At 37.0% G+C, this 20,146-nt stretch overlaps 1 protein-coding gene across 2 annotated transcripts in view; it reads right to left on the bottom strand.

The window, feature by feature from the left end:
• GRID2 (glutamate ionotropic receptor delta type subunit 2) overlaps positions 1-20,146 on the bottom strand; it is a 1,588,204-nt gene that overhangs the window by 423,957 nt on the left and 1,144,101 nt on the right. For both annotated transcript variants that reach the window (XM_058295409.2, XM_004470379.5), the window contains exon 9: positions 19,691-19,792. In XM_058295409.2, the coding sequence (XP_058151392.1) occupies positions 19,691-19,792 (102 nt within the window). The remainder of the gene's footprint in view (positions 1-19,690; positions 19,793-20,146) is intronic.

Genomic DNA, 20,146 nt, shown 5'->3' on the forward strand with positions numbered 1-20,146 from the left:
AATAAAAGGTATTCAGATGGGAAAGGAAGAAGTAAAACTTTCACTAATTTCAGATGGCATGATCCTATATCTAGAAGGTCCTGAAAAATCTACAACAAAGCTACAAGAGCCGATAAATTCAGCAAAATGACTTAGTGTAAGATTGCCACACACAAAAATCAGTAGTTTCTATACACCAGTATTGAGCAATTTGAGGAGGAAATTTTTAAAAATTCCATTTACAATAGCAACTAAAAGAATCAAATATCTAGGAATAAATTTAAATAAGGATATAAATGACTTGTACACAGAAAACTTCACAACATTGCTAAAAGAAATCAAATAAGACACAAACAAATGGAAGAACATTCCATGTTACTAGACTGGAAGACTAAATATCATTAAGATGTCAATTCTACCCAAATTGGTACTCAAAATTGAATATAATCCCAATAACAATTCCAATAGCCTTTTGTGCAGAAATGGAAAAACTAATTAGTAAGATTCTTTGGAAGGGTAAGAGGTCACAAATAGCCAAAAACGTCTTGAAAAGAAGAACAAAGTTGGAGGTCTCACACTACCTGACTTTAAAGCATATTACAAAGCTATAGTGTTCAAAACAGCAAGGTATTGGCACATGGACAGATATACTGAGCAAAGGAAACAAACTGAGAGTTCAGAAATAGACCCTCACACATCTGTGACCCACTAATATGTGACAAGGCTGCCAAGTCCACTCAACCGAGACAAAATAGTCTCTTCAAAAAACGATGCTAGGAGAACTGGATATTCAAATCCAAAAGAATGAGTGATGACCCCTACCTCACAGCCTGCCGTCGGGCTGGAGGGCTTAGCCTCGCTCAGGCCCAAGAGTCGGGGGGGGGGGCTTGCTCCTGCTGAACCGCCAGCGGGGGGTACTCCCGAAGGGAGCACCGGTTCTCCAGGCGTGGGGGACGCGCGGTTGGGGAAAAAACCACGGAGACCGCTTGAGCGCAAGAACAGGTCTGCTTTATTACGGAAGTACACTTAGCTATATAGGGTTGGGTAGAGGGAGGGGCATGATGAAGGGAGGGTTGGCTAAGGGGCGGCTGTGGACAGGCTGAAGCTGATGGATAGACCTGAGATAAGCAGTTACTGGGGAAGAGGGCAGATTGTAGGTTGGCAATATGGGCGGGACTGGCGGGAAGGGCGGCGGGGGCTGAAAGGGGAGGAGGGGCGGAGAAAGGAGGCAGCGATAGCCTATTAAAAAAATAACTCAAGATTGATTAAATACCTAAATATGAGAGCCAGGACCATAAAATCCTAAAAGAAAAGGTTGGGAAGCATCTTCAAGATCTTGTGGTAGGCTTAATTTCATTAACTTTACACCCAAAGCACAAGCAATGAAAGAAAAATTAAATAAACTGGACTTCCTTAAAAGGAAAAATGTTTGTGCTTCAAAGGAGTTTGTCAAGAAATTGAAAATGCAGCATATTCAATAGAAGAAAATATTTGAAAATCATATATCCAATAAAAGTTTAATATCCAGCATATAAAAAGAAATCCTACAACTCAAAAAGACAAACAACCCAATTAAAGATGGGCAAAAACTTAAAAAGACACTTTTCCAAAGAGGAAGTACAAATGGTTAAAAAATACATGAAAAGATGCTCAACATCACTACTAGGGAAATACAAATCTAAACCACAATGAGATATCATTTCACACCACTAGACTAGCCACTATGAAAAACAGAAAACTGCAATATTGGAGAGGCTGTGGAGGAACAGGAATACTCTTTCACTGCTGGTGGGAATGTAGAATGTGCAGCCACTATGGAAGGCAGTTTGGTAGTTTCTCAGGAAGTTAAGTACAGAATTGCCATATGATCTGACAATCCCACAACTAGGTATCTACCCTGAAGAATTGAAAGCAGGGACATGAAGAGATATATGCACACCAATGTTCATAGTAGCAATGTTAACAGTTGTCAAAGGATGGAGGTAACCCAAGTGTGTATCAACTGATGAATAGATGAACAAAATGTGGTATGTGCATATAATGGAATATTATTCCATTGTAAGAAGGAATGATACTTATGACAACATGGATGAACCTTAAGGACCTTGTGCTGAGTGAAATAAGCTAGGCACAAAAGTACAAATATCATATGATCTTACTGTATGAACTAATAATAATAAGCAAACTCTCAAAGGCAGAATCTATATGCTAGGTTACCAGGAGTAGAATGGGGGTAGATAAGAGGACCTGATGTTTAATCTGCAGAGAATTTATAATTAGGTTATTGCATTGGTTTGGAATGGACCCAGGTGATTATAGTGCAATATTGTGAGTATAATTAATAGTGCTAAAGTATGTGTGTGAATATGGTTGAGAGGGGTAGTTTTGGGCAGGGACGCACAGAGAAAACTACACTGCAGCAGAAGAGTTAGTTGGAGTTTCTTTTTTAACTTTTTTTGAATTGAAATATATCACTCATATATAAACATACATAAACAATAAATGTATAATAGTTGTAAACTTACAAAACAAACATATAACAACGAACATAACATCTCACCCTACCACCAATAATTTGCATTGTTTTCAAAATGTTTTAACTAATTACTAAAGAGCATTGTTAAAATATTACTACTAAACAAAGTATTTTCCCCTATCCAATCTGATTATTATTATTTTTATATCATTTATATATGAACATACATAAACAATTAAGTGTATAGTAAAAGTTGTGAACTTACAAAGCACACATGCATAACATCATACAGGGGTCCCATACATCAACCCTCCACCAACACCTTGCATTGTCATGAGACGTTTGTTATAAACTATGAAAGAACACTGTCAAAATCTTACTACTAATCATAGTTCTTGTCTTACATTTGGTGTTTTCCCCCCCAACCCACTCTATTATTACTTTTTAAATATATATATTTTTATGGCAGAAGTTATAAACTTATAAAACAGTCATGCACATGTGCAGAATTCCCGAACAACACCCCTCCATCAACACACCACAATGTGGTGTGTCATTTGCTATAGCTAAAATAATATCATCTGATTATTGCCATGTCCATAGCTTACATTTGGCTCACTTTTTCCAGACTGCCTCAGTATCAACACAGGACATCTTTTGCATAGATGCAAAAATATTATATTATTACTACTAACCACAGTCCATAGGTCACTCCAGCTGTATTTTTCTCATGCTTCTCCACATTCCCAACAACCTACAATAGTGATATACATTTGTTCTAGCTAACAAATAACACTCTTGCATCTGTGCCATCAACCACAATTCTCACCTACCTCTTGGTTTATTGTGCTATCCAGTTCCTAGATTATCCTCAACCATTCTGCCAATTGGCACTTATATAACTAGGCTACCATTTTCAGTCACATCCCCATTTATAAACTAGCTGTTACTCACTGTGTGTTACCATTCACTCTATACATTTTGACACTTGTACAGTAAAGTTAATTAAAACTTCTACATACATTAAACATCAGTAGTCCACTCAGTCCTTCTCTTATCTCCTTTAAGAATCCACCACCTATCACCAGGTCTTGAAGATATTTTCCAATAATTTCTTCTAGAAGTTTTATGGTTCTTGCCTTTATTTTTAGTTTTTTGATCCAATTTGAATTAATTTTTGGATAAGGTGTGAGATAGGGGTCCTCTTTCCTTCTTTCAGCTATGGATGTCCAATTTTTTCAGCACCATTTGTTGAATGGATTGTTCTGCCTGAAATGTGTGAGTTTGACAGGCTAGGCAAAAATCACTGACCATACCTGTGAGGATCTGTTTCTGAACCATCAATTTGGTTCCATTAGTCTATTTTGTCTGTCTTTAGGCCAGTACCATGCTGTTTTTACCACTACAGGTAGGTATTATGATTTAAAGTCTGGAGATGAGGTTTCACTTTTTCTTTTTATGATGTTTCTGGCTATTCAGGACTCTTTACCCTTCTAAATAAATTTAATTATTGTGTTTCCAATTTTTTCTTTAATGCTGGTGGAATTTTTATTGGGATTGCATTAAATCTGTATATCCATTTGAGTAGAATTGACATCTTAATGTTATTTAGCTTCCAGTCCATGAACATGGAATATTCTTCCAGTTATTTAGGCTTTTCTGATTTGTTTTAACATTGAGTTGCAGTTTTCTGAATACAAGTGCTTTACATCACTGGTTTAGTTTGCTTCTATTTGAGTTTTTTCTGTCATATTTTATTTTCACCACTCTTTTGACACTTTTAGTTACTTTTATTGATATAATCGTCATTTCTAGACTCTCTTCCGGGCCTCTCTCTCCTGTCTTTTCTTTTTAGGCTCTAGCACACCCTTTAGTATTTCCTGAAATTCCAGTCTCTTGCTTAGAAATTCTCTCAGTTTCTGTTTATCTGTGAATATTCTTGCCGAATATAAGATTATGGGCTGGAATTTTTTCTCTTGTAGTTCTTAAATATATCAGACCACTGTCTTCTTGCCTCCATGGTTTCTGGTGAGAAATCAACACTTAATCTTATTGAATATCCCTTATATGTTATGCATTGCTTTTCTCTTGCTGTTCTCAGAAGTATCTCTTTGTCTTTGGCATTTGACGTTCTGATGAATATGTGTCTTGGAGCTGTTCTATTTGGATTTTTTGGATGGGAGTACATTATACTTCTTGGACAGGGATATCTATGTCCTTCAATAGGGTTGGGAAATTTTCTACCATCATTTCTTTAAATATTCCTTCTGCCCCTTTTCCCTTCTCTTCTCCTTCTGGGACACCCACGACATGTATGTTTGCATGCCTTTTGCTGTCATTTAGTTCCCTGAGACCTTTTCCAATTGTTTCCATTCTTTTCATCTGTTCTTTTGTATGTTCCTTTCAGAGGCCATTTCTTCAAGCTCACCAATCCTTTCTTCTGCCTCCTCAAATCTATTATATGATTCCAATGTTTTTTTAAAATTTCATTGATTGCAACTTTCATTCCCATAAGATCTGCTATTTTTCTATGTATGCTTTCAAATTCTTCTTTGTGTTCATTCAATGTCTTCTTAATATCCTTAACCTCTTTAGCCATCTCATTAAATTTATAAGGGGATTTGTTTGAACATCTATGATTAGTTGTTTCAACTCCTTTATGTCATCTGGAGGCTGATCTTTTTCTTTTAACTGGGCCATAGCTTCCTGTTTCTTGGTGTGCATTGTGATTTTTTGTTGGCATCTTCACATCTGGCTTACTAGAGTATTTTTTCTGGGTGCAGTTTTTCTCTCTAGTTTAGGGCTTCCTGTCATTTCTCCCTTGCTGGTTGTGCAGTAGTAGCCAAACATGTAGTTGGTGCTGTAAGCTTTGGAAATTCAAGCTGCCCTCATTGCACCAGGGACCAATGATGCTTCTTCCAACTTTCTCCTTTGCCAGGAGTAGGGACAGAGTCACAGCTATTTGGAAAAAAACATTTGCAGGCCTAGACTGTAGTTGCTCAGAGTGACTGATGAAGCTTCACATCCCTTTCTCCCCTTGCCTGGGGCATGGATGGAGCTGCAGGTGTGGGCAGCAATCTATGCAGTGTGGGTCCAAGATGACTGCAGTTGCCCTGCTAGACTTCTGATTTTCAGGCAATGCCAGCCAAAATTCTCTGCAGTTATCTGTATATGCTGGTGCAGGGCTCCTCAGCCTCCTCCCTGCCAGAGGCAGGACTGAAGCCTAGGCTAGGGCTGCGGGCTAATCTGTGTGAAAAAAGTGGTTTCTGCAGATACTGAGAGTTTCAGTCAGCCCAGCTTCCCTCAGCTGGGGGCAGAGTCAAAATGGTGGCTACTGCCTCTTTCTGTCTTAGGCTGGCTCATACCCCAATTGTTCCCAGGGTTATCTCTTAGCCAGCCAAGTCTCCCATTCCATAGCTGAAATCGGCAGCCAACAGTCTCCTCCTCCCCTGTGTCTGGGAAATGGAGTTTCCAATTCCTGTCACAGAGCAGCTCTGGGGGTGGCTTGTGCCACCAGAGTAGGATGATCACCAGTCTCCGCAATTTGGCTGGTAACTTCTTGGAGAGGCTGGTGTAGGTCCCCACAGCTTCCTCCCTCCTGGAGGTGGTACTAAGGCCTAGGCTAGACCTGCAAAATGATCTGGATGGGAAGAAGCCAGTCCCCACCAGCACTGGGATTTTCAGTCCACCCTGCTTCCCCTCGTGCCAGGTACGGAGTTAAGATGGCAGCTCCCAGCCTCTTTCTAACCTGGACATGCTCAAACCTTAGCTGTTCTCAGGATCATACTGTAGCCCACTGAATTTCCTCATCATAGCTGAAATTGGTGCCCAAACATCTCTTCCTCTCCCATTTTGGGGACGTGGAACTTTCAATTCCAGCTGTGGAACAGCTCCTGAGGCAGCTTGTGCCTCCAGTGGAGGATGAGCACCAGCCTCCATGGCATGGAGTGCTCTACTTATGAGTCTCCTCTGCAGACGGGCAGTCCCCTCCTTCAAGGATGTTGCAGGATGCTCTTCTGGCCTCCTGGAGCCCCCAAACAGGTGCTTCAGCTAGCTCCAGAGAGCTCTGGGTGTTTGCTAACTGCCCTGTAGTAGGAGCTGAATCTAGGTGCCCCTTACTCCATCACCATCTTGCTGGTTCCTTAGTTGGAGTTTTAATGCTGGAGTCCCAGGAAGTAAATACACAGAGAAGCAGATTTGTGAAGAAAGAGAGAAGGCTCCATTAGACATGGCCCCAGGAAGAGAGATGAGCCATTTGCCTAACAGTTTACAGCTGGCTTTGTGGAGAAAGCACAGTAGCTGAGCCCCAAGAGAAATGAGCCCCAGGAGAGAGATGAGACTCATCTCAGCCTACAGCTGATATTGGAAAACTCTGGGACCGTGGAGTCTTAAAAGGAAGAGGAAGCCTGAACCCTTGCAGATGTCAGCAGCCATCTTGCTGCAACACAAGGCAACCGACTTTGGTGAGGGAAGTAACTTACACTTTAGGGCCTGGTAACTGTACGCTTCTATCCCAAATAAATAACCTTTATTAAAGCCAACAGATTTCTGTTATTTTGCATCAGCACCCCTTTGGCTGACTAATATATATACAATGTTAAGTGTCAACAATGGGGGCGGAGGCAGTTATGGGAATGTTGCTGTATAAATTATGTTCTACCTGTCAATTAACATAACCCTGGTCTGGCAGTTTGATGTTATTGATGAATTCTGAAAAGAAATATTGAGTATGTTTGTAAACTGGTCTCTTCCTCTGGGTGTGATACCCTTTGATTGTATTAAATTCAGAAGGAAACATTAAATAAAATAGAGTTTTTATGGCTAAGCGATTTTAAAGTGAGTGAGGAGGTTGTTCTGGAGGTTACCATTAGGCAGGTCTCAGCCAGACCTCACAAACATCTGCAATAAACAAAGCCTTAAACAAACTTTCTCCTGAGGGCTCTAGGGATGTCTGGACACCAAAGGCAAGCCACACTGCCTCATGAAATCAACAATCCCTTGGCAGTCTCTATCTGGGAATATATGAAAATCTCTTTTCCTGATAATACATATTTATACTCATTTATAAATCCCCCAATTGTGATACTTACACTTCCTTTATTTGAACCTATAATTTTCAATTTACCTGTTACATATATTTCTCAAAGACTTAAGGCCTTCAGATTATTCCTATGCCAACTGAGCCCTCAGACTCAGCAGATGTGCAGCCAAGTCCCTCTCTCCATTTCCTTGGATTTGCCCTGGACAACTAATAAAACGATGATGATGGAACAGCAAGGAGAGTCTTCAAATGCATGTAAAACAATTCCATTTCTCTGGTCCATAATATCTATGTCCTTTCTCAGCCTGAAGCAGTCAGAGTGGATATTATCCCAAATCCTTCAATACGGAGGAATGAACAAAAATAAGCGTAACTACTAGCTAAAGCAGATTACTATTATTGTAGTTATTATCCTGTGTTGACTGAGGAACTGGTAACATTGATATAAAAATAAATTTTTAGATTAAAAAATATGGCCTACATTTTTCTCGAATTCTGTTAATTTTTCTTCATTCTGTTTTCTCTCTTTTACTCATATTGTACATACTCTATTAACCTATGTTTAAGTTCATTCTGAAACTTCAAATCTACTTTTGAGCCTCTCTGATGAATATTTATTTCAGTTATCGTTACCAGCTTGGCTATTTCCAGTAGAAGGTCCTGCCTGATGCAGCACCACAAAGGAGAAACATGTCTCTCAGTGAGAAGATGATTTATTGGGATTGTACAAGCTGGGAACCTGGGGAATCTTTCCTAAAACCAGTTCAAAGTAAGAATGGGAGCTTGAGTTTTTATAGGCAAAGGAGAATGATAGGGGAGAGGAAAAGCAAGTGATGCCAGGCGTCTTGTGAGGAGAGTACATGCAATTTCTCAGTCCTGCATTGCCTCAGTCACGTTCAACTTGTCCTTGATTTCACAGCTAATAAATCACAGTTTAGATATTGTTGTGCCAACCACTCAAGTATATCAAGCCTTTTGTCTCTGAGAAAAGTTACAGATTTACTGGGTCATAAGGTGCTCCTGACACCATTCTGTCTGGTTGTGCTTTGAGACATTATCTTATTCTGTAAGCAAAACTGAGAAGGTCTGGTTAGTATCCTTCAGGGAATAAAGTACAGAGTAAACTTCTAAAGTTAGATTAATAGAAAACTAGCTCAAATAGTGGATTAGAGTTTTCAGAACTGCTTAAGTGAAGAAAGTTTTAGTTAGCACATTATTATACTTTACAACTCTAGAATTTCCACTTGGTTTTTCAAAAAATAATTTCTATGTCTTTATTGGTATTCTCTATTTATGAGGCACTGCATGCATTCCTTTACTTCTTTGAGCATAGTGTTCTTTATTACTTTGAACATATTTAATATAGCTATTTTGATTTTTTTTCCAAATAAATATGACATCTACTATCTCTCACAGGCATTTTACTTTGGATGATTTCCCTTTTATGTATGGGTCACACTTCTTGAAAACTGGACACTTTAAGCAACATATTGCAGCAACTTTTGTGTAATGATTCTCCTCTTTTCTGAGCTTGTTTTTTCTTCTGTTTGTTTGTGTGTTGGTCTTGTGACTTGGTAAGTCTATTTAGTGAAGTTTATTTCCAGAGTAAAGTCTTATTTGTTGCTCCTCAGAGTACACAAATGTAGGCACCAGTCATCCTGGGATGACAGTGGTTTTAATAGGGCTTTCTTTGATTATTTCCCTCCATGTCTCTATTAAACTGTTTGCCTTATTTGATATTAGACTCCACGAATTACTGGCTGATTTCTATATTGTTTTAAATGTTTCAGGGCATAAATTGCCAAACAGTCTGAATGAAATAAATTTAGGCAGAGGTAATTTTTGAGGCCTGTTTTGAAATTTTTTTTCACCTGAGTTGACATATTCTAAGTTATCTATTTCCCTGGTTTCTTCTGGTGAACTAGCTGGCCTCTGGTGGAATTTGTTCTTCGTAGGAGGAGCTATTGATTTCAAGAGTGCCTTAGGCTTGAACTTCTCCATATTCTATTTCAAATAAAGTCATTTCCTTTGAAAAAATGTGTAGGAGCTCTCTTTTCTTATGGACTGCTTTTCCCCTGGTCAAAATTTTTGAGCCACTACTCCAGGCAATGGATGAGGTGGTTGATGCTGGTCTTCTTTGCTTCATTCTCCAGAACATCTATCCTCAGTCTGAGATGGAGTGATGAAAATCTGGGCTCCATTATTCTTAACGTGTCACTATTGGGGTAGATCATCTGTCCTAATGGTGGGGGCTGGATGGAGGAAGGGAAACTCGAGATTGTAAGCCACATTCACCAGGAATTTTGCCTCTTCAAATTGGAGTTTGAAAGGATGAGAAATGCTGCTAGTCTGTCTCTTCTGATGAGAAGTAATCTTTGTTTGGAAAATCAGGAGACAGAGTCCCATCTTCTTGGCCAACCGTGCTCACAGTGGAGCCTCCAACAAACTGAGATGAAGTTAGGGGAAGAGTGGGAGCAGGCTGTGGATCAAATGCCACAGACTCTTGTTTTCACAAAGATTTAACAGATTTTCTTGAATAAATGTTAATCATTTTCTGTATGCCTTTAGGACAATTTCCAAAGACTTTAAATGCTTGTCTTTTATAGTCTTCTCCAAATTGGCTTGTTTCGCTGTGGAATAGGTCCATGAAACATCTCGTGCTTCCATCCCAAGAAGTGGAACTCCACCAGGGACTGTGTTCTTAACCCCAATGCTGTACCACATACTTCTAGTGTAAGATGGATTACAATTACCGTACTTTATTTAACTGCAAATAAATTTGACTTTGGTTTATTTTATATATTAGCCTCAACAAGAATTGTTAGTTTTGCCTGTAGTCCTGAGATAGACTTTATTATTTATTAACTCTTGGAAAGAAACTTACCTCAGATATTTCTGTGGGAGCTACCAGAGTTTTCCAACAACTTCTTTTCTCTCTCCTTGCAGTAAGTACTTACCCAGTGGAGTCTCTTGTCAAGCTTGCTCTCCCAACCCCTAACCTTGCTTCCAGATTCGTCTGGCTTAAAGACTGAGGCCTTAGGAATGCTAAAACTTCAATATTCAAAATGGTGAAGGTGAGGATTCAGAAAGGTTAGTTTATTTTAAAGCAACTGACTCTTTAAGGCAATTACTACAGGTACATTTTTGTATTTATTTTGGCAGTTTGAAATTATTTTGTGAATCCAGTCCAAAAAAGAGAAAAGATAGTTTCTAAACTAATCTATTTCTCTGGGTGTGATACCCTTTGATTGTATTAAATCCATTGAGAGGCCTTTGATTAAGTTTACTTGATAAAATCAATTTAGGGCTTTTGATTTGATGACATCAGTAAGGTGTGACTCATGTTGAGTCCCCACCCCCTGATGGGCTGATATAAATGGACACTCACTCAAGAAAACACACAAGAAGAGAGAGAGCTGTCATTTTTGATCCTTGGACCCTCAGGGAGAGATGAGCCATTTGCCTGATAGCTTATAGCTGCCTTTGGGAAGAGAATTGAGACTGATATAGGAAGCCCTGAGAGACAAGCCCAGTATCAGCCTACAGCTGAGATCAAGAAGAAGCTGGGCCCATGAAGAGTCAAGAAGAAGTGGAAGCCCAGAGGGGAAGACTGAAAACACAGCAGAGATTAGCAACCATCTTGCTACAGTATGTGGCAACTCACTTTGGTGAGAAAGCAACCTTGAGTTGGACTCTTTAGGGCCTTGTGTCTGTAAGCTTTTACCCCAAATATATACCTTTATAAAGCCAACAGATTTTTGGTACTTTGCATCAGTACCCCTTTGGCAGACAAATACAGTTATATATTAATATATAGAGTATATTTAGGTAGCCTGGAACCAACTACAATTCACATTTGACAATGCAACTGACATGCCAACTTTTAGAAATCTTGTAGCTTATAATTTGACACTTTATTATTTTTTTATGGTTTTCTTCCTTCCTTCTTCTTTACTTCTCCTTCTGCTCCTTCTCCATCTTCTTTGGTGCCAAGTGAATTTTCTCTTGATTTTTATTTTAGGAAGATGTACTTCACTAGCTGAAGATTTTTGGTAGCCCTCCTTAGGAGATTTTATAAGGTAACAGAACCTAAAACAAATGATTCTGTAGTGCATGTTTGTCTGTCATAGGGTTTTCTAGGTAAAATCCAAGAAAAGAATCTAGAGATTTATGACAATAATTAGTTACACTTTCATGATTGCTCATGCTCATATCTTTCCTTTTCTTTAATTAATTTACCCATCTGAGTTCCAAGGCAGTGATAATGATTTCTTTTATTCAGAAACACTGTGTATTTTGCTAAGTGCTTTCACAAGGTTTAACCTATTTGCTCTCATAATAGCCCTGTGCAGCCAATTTTATTATTTCTCTTTTACATAAGGAAAATTGAGGTTCAGAGAGGATTGTTGGCTTCCATAAGTTCAGTGATTTATTAAGTGGAAAAGCTTGAACTTGATCTGATATCTTTTGAGGCGAGTCCAATACTTTTTGCAGAATATCCAAACTGCTTTTTAGTATGAACGTGTTGAAGAGAGGAGACCAGAATTAAAGTCAGTGGAATGGGTTGTAGAAATTCCATAATAAAATTAATTGCGTATTATTTGCTCTTTTGTTAAAATGCATATCAAGAAGAAAATAAGTACATACCTGATCTATATAAATAACTAAATATAACCATTTTTTTTGTATATTGCAAAAGCTGATGATCTGTTGCCTTTATATCCAGTCTCAACGTCCCTCAAAATGAAAAAAAAACAAAACAAAAACCTTTTCACCTGCAAATATCATAAGCAGGTTAAATTTTTAATATTTTTTAAGAGGCATACTCTAAAAGGATAAAAAGATAAGTTCTTTCTTTCTATTTGAGGTGCTATTTCTTTTGAAGATTGTGAGCCTACACGATTGTATTCTTATTTCATTCTTTTTCCTCTTTAAGCATCTTACTGATTTTGTCTCATTCTATGCTTCCCACAAGTTGTAGGAAGATAAATTATGAAATATCAGTCCATTTGGAAATTAAAATATTGTGAGAAAAAGAGGGTAAAACATGACAACTAGAATTAACAGAATGTTAAATGAGTCCATACCGTTTGTAAAATCTCACCAAATATAGGCATGCTATTTCATAATGAGAATGATTCTTGATGTTTTGAATTTAAACTTTCTACTTCTTTACCTAAAAGGCATAGTTATTTGGACCCACCACTAATGGACTAAGTCATTTCTTAATAACAATTATGTCAATAAATTCAACCACCTTGATTCTTTTGCTTTCTGAAAATAAATTTTAATTCTATTTATATTGAGGACAGAGTCTAAATGGAAAATTTTAAGTGACAGATAAAAACTATATATTTTATAGGAAAACAGATGATCAAAAAGAATATAGATTCTATATGATTCTATTTCAATTAATTTTGGGCTTCAGTAATTTATTAATGTGGATTCTTCTTATGTGCAAACAATCTTTTTGTTCCTATCACCCCTCCATATTCTACTTTACAACACTTTCTGGGAGACATCTCGGACTTATATAAAGGTCTTTCAGCTTTTATTTCAAGTAGTGCTCCCTCAGTGAAGTGTTTACTGATTTCACTGTGCCATTATCTGAAGGTTGTCAATTTTCTCCAGTAGACATCACATTCTATGACAGCAATGACTATGTTTATTTTGTTCACCTCTGCATCCCCATCATCTAGCATAATGCCTACGGTAGAGAGGATGTCGAATAAGTAATGCTTAGCTGAATGTATGAGTCAATGTAGGGTTCGGGAAATGAGTCACCATGGCAACATTAAATGGGATTGGTAGTTTGGGTAGGAATATATTAAGGCATGGGTGTACAGAGGAGGAAGAAAGAGTGGCAGATCTCCATTTCCACCTCCCTCACTAGGGTGAGAGGAAGGAACAGAATTCTGGGAAAAGAAGTAAATACCTTAGAAATCTACAGAACTGGAGGAGGCCAGGGCTTTTCAGCTGTTTGATTTTTGATTGTTGAGGAGGCTTTTTGGAGTTTTAGGGTACTCTTGTGTTCTTCTGAATACCCTGAACTCTCTGAGAAACCACGGTATTCTCCAGAGAGGAATAGTGAAGCTTAGTACTTGTTCTAGACATAAATAAAATATATAAAATATGTTAAAGGAAACCACAGCATTCCATATGGATTGTTCAATTCAGTTTACCAAGGTGAAATAAAGATTCAGGGCTGAAATCTCATGCTGAAATATCCAGTCTAGTATACCCTTTACCACATCTCGGAACTCTCTATCTGGTGGATGGAAATAACAGAGTGAAGAATCCTAATATCACCTACTAGAATATTGTAATTTGTTCATTTAACAAATATTTTTACAGAGATGCTTCTATATGCCAGGCATTTCAAGTGAAAACCAACTTTGTGTCTTAATGGTACTTAGGGTTTAGTGGGGGGAGTCCAACACTAATGAAATTATTATGAAAAATAATAATATAGTTACAAAATGTTCTGAGTGAAAAAACACAGTGCAATGGAGAATGAAATTGTCTTACTCTCATGTCCTCTTTCTCTCACCTCTCAAATTTCCCAATTTTATCTGTCTTTCCCAGCATCTCCAAAATATATTTAATTCTGACCCCCTATACACACAAGTCATGTTTTCTGGTAGAGAATGTAATAATTTTGATAAAACAATTTACATAGATCTACTTAAAAGCAGGGGCTATATCTTATTTATCTTTGCCCTCTGGAATTTAGCACACTTCTGAGCTAACAATATATGCTCAATAAATAGTTCTCGAGTCAGTAAGGCTTATATTTTGGGGTATACTATAGGTTTGAGTTTCCTGGCTGCTATAACAAATACCATACAATGGGTTGGCTTAAATAAAGGGAATTTATAGGCTCATGTTTTTGAATTTGGGGGAATCCAAAATCGTGGCCACAGTAGGGCAATGCTTTCTCCCTGAAGACTATGGCTTTCCCGGGCTGGCTGCTTCCTTGGTCCTTGGTTCCCTCTGTCATTTGGCAATGCTTGTGGTAGCTTCTACTCCTTTCTCTTCTGGGATCTGGCTTTCGGTGAATTTCAGCTTCTTGCTGCTTCCAGTGGCTTCTTTGTATTTAATTTCCTTTGTTTATAAGTACTTCAGTCATATTAGATAAAAGCCAACCCTCATCCTCAATCCCTTTGGATACACCTTAGCTAATAACATTCTTCAAAGGTCCTATTTTTTGTTTGTTTATTTTTATTTTTTAAGGATACTTAGATTACATAAGTGGTACAACATAAAAAATGTTGGGGATTCCTATATGTCCCCTTCCCTACCCTCCCACACTTTCTCACATTAACAACAGCCTTCATTAGTGTGGTACATTTGTTACGATTGATGAGCACATATTGGGGCATTGCCACTAAGTGTGGATTATAGCTTACATTATAGTTTAAACTCTCTTCTGTATAATTTTGTAAGTTATGACAAGATATATATTGGCCTGTATCTGTCATTGCAATGTCATTCAGGACAATGCCAATGTCCTGAGAAATGCAAAGGTCCTATTTAAAAATGGGTTCACACCCAGGTGTCCAGAAGTTGGGACCTGCATGCCTTTTGTGGAGGACATGATTCAATCCCCAACACTCTATAATAATGTTTTATCTCTCTCAGAACTCACATAACATGTATATTTTTACAGGGAAATAAGCCCTGCTGAAAACAATCCCAAGAAGTGAGGTTAATGATAGTGAAATATAGTAAAAGCGAATTACTCTTGAGATGATAACATTGTAGGCAGCTGCCTGCTATAGCTGGGCAAATAATCCCTCCTATGGTGAGTTGTTCAGGGAAACCTACTTTTCTCTCAGCACATGGTTTGAACTTGCTTTATGTGCCATTAGTTTAAGATAGGCTGCTTTTTTATATTTTGTACTTTTATCCATCTATGACTATAGTGACAGTATTAGTCTTGGCAGTAATTTTTTTCATTGGTATCACTAGCTTTTTTTCCAGTTGACTTCATTTCCTACTGTTGTTTCTTTTATTTTGGAGGTCTTTTTAAAAAACAGTCTCTCTCTTTATGATCTTTATGATGGCTTCTTTCCCAGTTTTGTTGAATTAACTTTCCAGGAATATCCATTAAATTAATTAATTTTGTACAAATACCATATTTTATTTAATCTAAGATGTTTTCAACTGCAAGATACCCAATTGTCCTACACACCACTAAAAGACAAATAATGATACCAATTACAATTATAAGAAGCCATCAATTAAAAGATGCATCCTGATGTCAGAAATATTGGAATATGAAAAATTGCATGTATTTTTATTTATAAACTTCCAATCATGTCTTTATACAAGGTTGCTTAATAATTTTTATGGTAATTTCAGGCATAGGAATACTGTATTATAAGCTTAATGTAGAACATTTGAATTCTTTTTTTTTTCCCAAAATTATTCTGAAAGCTTTAGAAAATGTTCTGCTAGAAGGAATTTCCTTGAATTCAGGGATATTTGTTTTGACTGCATCCCCAAGCACCTAGAAGAAGACCTGGGGGTATATTAGGTGCTTAATAAATGCTTCTCAAATAAATTTATGAGTGATAGTGAATTTCATTAGAGATGCCACTGTCTATTTCAAATACAACCAAATCAGGTAAGTAAGAATTCTTAATCAGTGTTCTCTTTCCAAATGTCAATTAATGTTTCTTAGATATCTTGAGTTTCTTGCAAAATAGCTTCCCAGGCCTTTCTTTTCACTTGTTGCTAATTTCTTTCCATTTTGTATTCATAAGATTTATGATGGTATTTACAACTCAGTGGTGTTTCCCATAACTTTTTGTGAAATACCATGGGAAAAAATTGAAGAACCTAATTGGCCTTTTTTTAGCTATACACATTTACACAATTTGGGAAGTAAATACGAAAAATATCTTCATAACTGCCTTGTAGTAATATACTTGATTCATTCGGCAAGAAATAGAGATTAGCAGGTCAATTATGGAAAGAAAGAAATATTTGAGCAGTGGCACCAAGCTGCAGGGTATAAATTTTATTCACATTCTCTTTTTCTCCATTCGTAAGGCATACTCTGTGGCTTTGCTGATGGTTGAATACATAAAGTTATCCATATGTGATATCATTTAGAAACTACTCCTAAATGACCAGTCCAATATCATTTGCTACACACACATCCCATCATATATATGCTATTTAATTTAAACACTAACAGTTTATTCTGATTCAAAAGGCAGAATATCCAAGTGGTTTACTACAGGATCCTGGGCTTGAAACCCATCTCCGATTCTTGTTAACTATATGGACTTTGAAATTTATTGCACTATTTTGTGCCCTATTTTCATCCTTCTAATGTAATTGGTACATCTCTTGGAGGATTTTTAAATAAGTATTAAATAAGTTAACACACATAAAGTGCCTATAAACCAGCCTTATCAAAAGGTAAATGTTGGCGCTGGCTTTGTCCCACTTCTCCAAATCCACCTTGCCCTTCTCTGCCCTGCTGTGTCCTCGGAGCCCTTTATGGTCTTCATTAATTGGGTTCCATTGTCCTTGACTTCTGGTTGAGTTTGCCAGTGGGAGACAATAGAAGGAGATGGAAGGACAGGAGGCTAGATGGAAGGACAGGATGCCTGTTCCCCATCCATTTCCTCATTGCCCGATTGGGGTTTTGGCAAGGATTCTTTTTCTCCATTCTCTTCTACTGGCAAAGTTCACAGCTTCTGTTGAATGGTCTCACTCTCATGGCTCTAGCTATTGCCAGGTCTGGTGATACTGCTTGTGCCCAAGCCCCATCAGCCTTCAGGATAACCAAAGCTTCCTGTGTGTCTAGACCCTGGGTGCGTCAGCACCACTTGTTGATTTCATTAACTCTATGTACATGTTTGTTAATAAACACTTTAACTCTTCTCAAGTAAGCATTTGAGTTTGCTATTTATTTGCACTGAGGATCACAAACAGCAGAGGTTGGATTATTCAGTTTAAGATAACTATTAGATTATTTACTTCAAGTCAAAGAAATACCACTATTGGTTAAAAGAAGGAGGTCTTGACTGAGGTAAGGAAAATCAAATGTGCTATCCTGTTTACATAAAATAAGTAAATTGATGGCATACATTTCCAAAGAAGTGAAGTGTGAGGTGGTATGGAGTTGGGACTGGACTGCAGTTAGAATGCAATCAGGCCAGACAGCTCTCCCCCAGAGGTTTTCCATGTAGACCTTTCTTTTTCTCTCTTGTACAGAGATACAAGTAGGTGGTATTTGCATGGCCAAACCAAGTCTAATGCAGACCAAATCCTAGTTCTAGTGTTTACTCAGGTAAAGCATCAAGATTTTGGAGTTTGTGGGTGGGTACAGTATAATTTAACTTTAATTAAGAGGGAAGAAGTTAGGAGTTCTGGAGTCAGACTTGTTGGATTTGAATCCTAACTCTGCTACTTACTATCTGAGAACTTTCCATACTGTTTGCTTAACATTGGAAAGTCTCAGTTTCCTCATATATGCTCTCAGGATTATAATAGTACATATTTCTTGGGAATACTGTGAGAACTGAATAATATCATACACGTAAAGGGTTTAGTAGGGCATCTGGCGCATAGTACATACCAAATCTCTCTTAACTGTTTTTGTCATATGTGCTTCTCGCCAAAAAGTCACTATGTATACTTTAAGGACAGGATCTATGCATTAATCATCTTATATCCATTAACAAATCTATTATATTGTAAGTATTAAATAAATATTTGCTTAACAACTTAATGAGGGTAGTTTGCCTTAAACATATGAATTTCAAAAACCAAAACAAAGCACATGTATTGTTTTCTTGTCACAATTGTCACCGGACTTTACATGTTAATCACTGGGAAGATACTATTAATAGCTAACTGCACTTCAAATATATATCTTTTAAAATATTTAATATTTTAATATTTATGTCCCTGCAAATGTTTATCCACAACTTTAGGACATTCAGAAGCACATTCACATCTAAGTTGTAAAGTATCCATACCATAATTATTTACCAAGAAGATAAAATGATAAATGAAATAAAATTATAGCTATGAAAAAGGGGAAATAGTCTACTTATTTGAATTTACTTTTATAAAGAATATTCAGATTCTTTTTAAGTCAGTGAAATTCTGTTGAGTCTACTCAATCAATATCAAATAATGTACAAAGGGCAGTCACTCTATTATAAATCTTGATGACTACCCAATTAACACCAACAAGTCAAAAGAGATTGTTTGCCTCTTCCATTAATGGATTTTGCAATTTATTTATTTATTTTTCTGCAATTTATTTTGCTTAGGAAAAAAAGGAAAGCCTTTTCAAATTTAAAAACAAGTAGACTTTGCTGAAGAAATATAAAGTTATTGAGTATGGACTGTTAAGTTTTATAATTTACTATAAAATAGCACAGGTCAACTCACTGAAATGACAAAGGAGAGTACTTGTCTTCATGTATTATAGTTTATTTAGATAGTACTCATTTTAATAGTTTACTGTTCAAGAATTTCTAACACCTTACTCTGGATTTTCATTAGAAGAGAAAATTTTATGTATAGATTAATGGTTAATAGTTACCAATTGTTGATTTCTTAATAAGTAAATGGAATTGAATAAATGTTTCACATGTATAATATCAATTAATATTAACAGAATCACTAGATGATGAGTTCCACAAAGACAGAATCATATCTATCTATGTTATTCATTAGTGTCCCCAGTATTCAGCACTGAGCTTGAAAACAGTTGATACTCAGTTAATAATTGGATGGCCTTTTCTTTGAAGCTTATCTTAATCAACTAATGTTTTATTATTACTGAATATATAATCAAATATACCCTGGTTTGTTATAGTTATCTTCATTTATGCTTACTTGAGGGTTCCAGTGAGAAATGACTAATAGGTACCTTTTACTTTATCATGTTAGAAAATTGTAGAAGGATATAAATTGGATTTTAAATGCCTAAGAAACTTATTTACACAAGCACTGTAATTAAAAGCCTGCAAGAATCTAATATTTGTCCATGTAAATTTAAGTGAGGGCTGGAACATATAACCAGTAAAAAGACCTTTGAAAGCATAGTCAGGGCTTGTTAAAAGCTCTTTTAAGATTAGGGCATCAATTAATAAAATATAAACAAATGAATGACAAAGTAACCTCCAGAACCAAAACCACAGGGTTCAGATCAAACTTACCAGAACGGTCACCACACGTAGAACTACTCCACGCATGTTATTCTCCAGTTTCTTGTCAGTCAGGGACCCATTTAGCCCTGTGACAGGATTCCAGCATCCAAGCTGAAAGATAAAATGGCTTTGATCACTTTTCTGCCTGAAGAACAGTCCAGTCACCTATAGACAGACCTTTCAGAAAACCGTGTCATATCTCTTGGAATGATTGGTATAGAAAGTATCCTGCACAGGTTTTCTTTTTTAATAGCAAATGAAGCAATCAGAAATGCCATTTCTGCTTTTAAATAACATTATCTGACGAACGACAGCATTCAACATGCTTAAGAGTCTCAGCAAGGACATTTGCCTTAATGAGAATTTATTATTATAATAATAACTCAGTCCTAGTAATGCACTAATTGGAAAAAATAATTGCTTATATAATTCTACCATAACGTCTGTTTTCATACGTTAATTACT

This window comes from Dasypus novemcinctus, chromosome 1, assembly GCF_030445035.2.
Source record: "Dasypus novemcinctus isolate mDasNov1 chromosome 1, mDasNov1.1.hap2, whole genome shotgun sequence".
Classification (NCBI taxonomy): domain Eukaryota; kingdom Metazoa; phylum Chordata; class Mammalia; order Cingulata; family Dasypodidae; genus Dasypus; species Dasypus novemcinctus.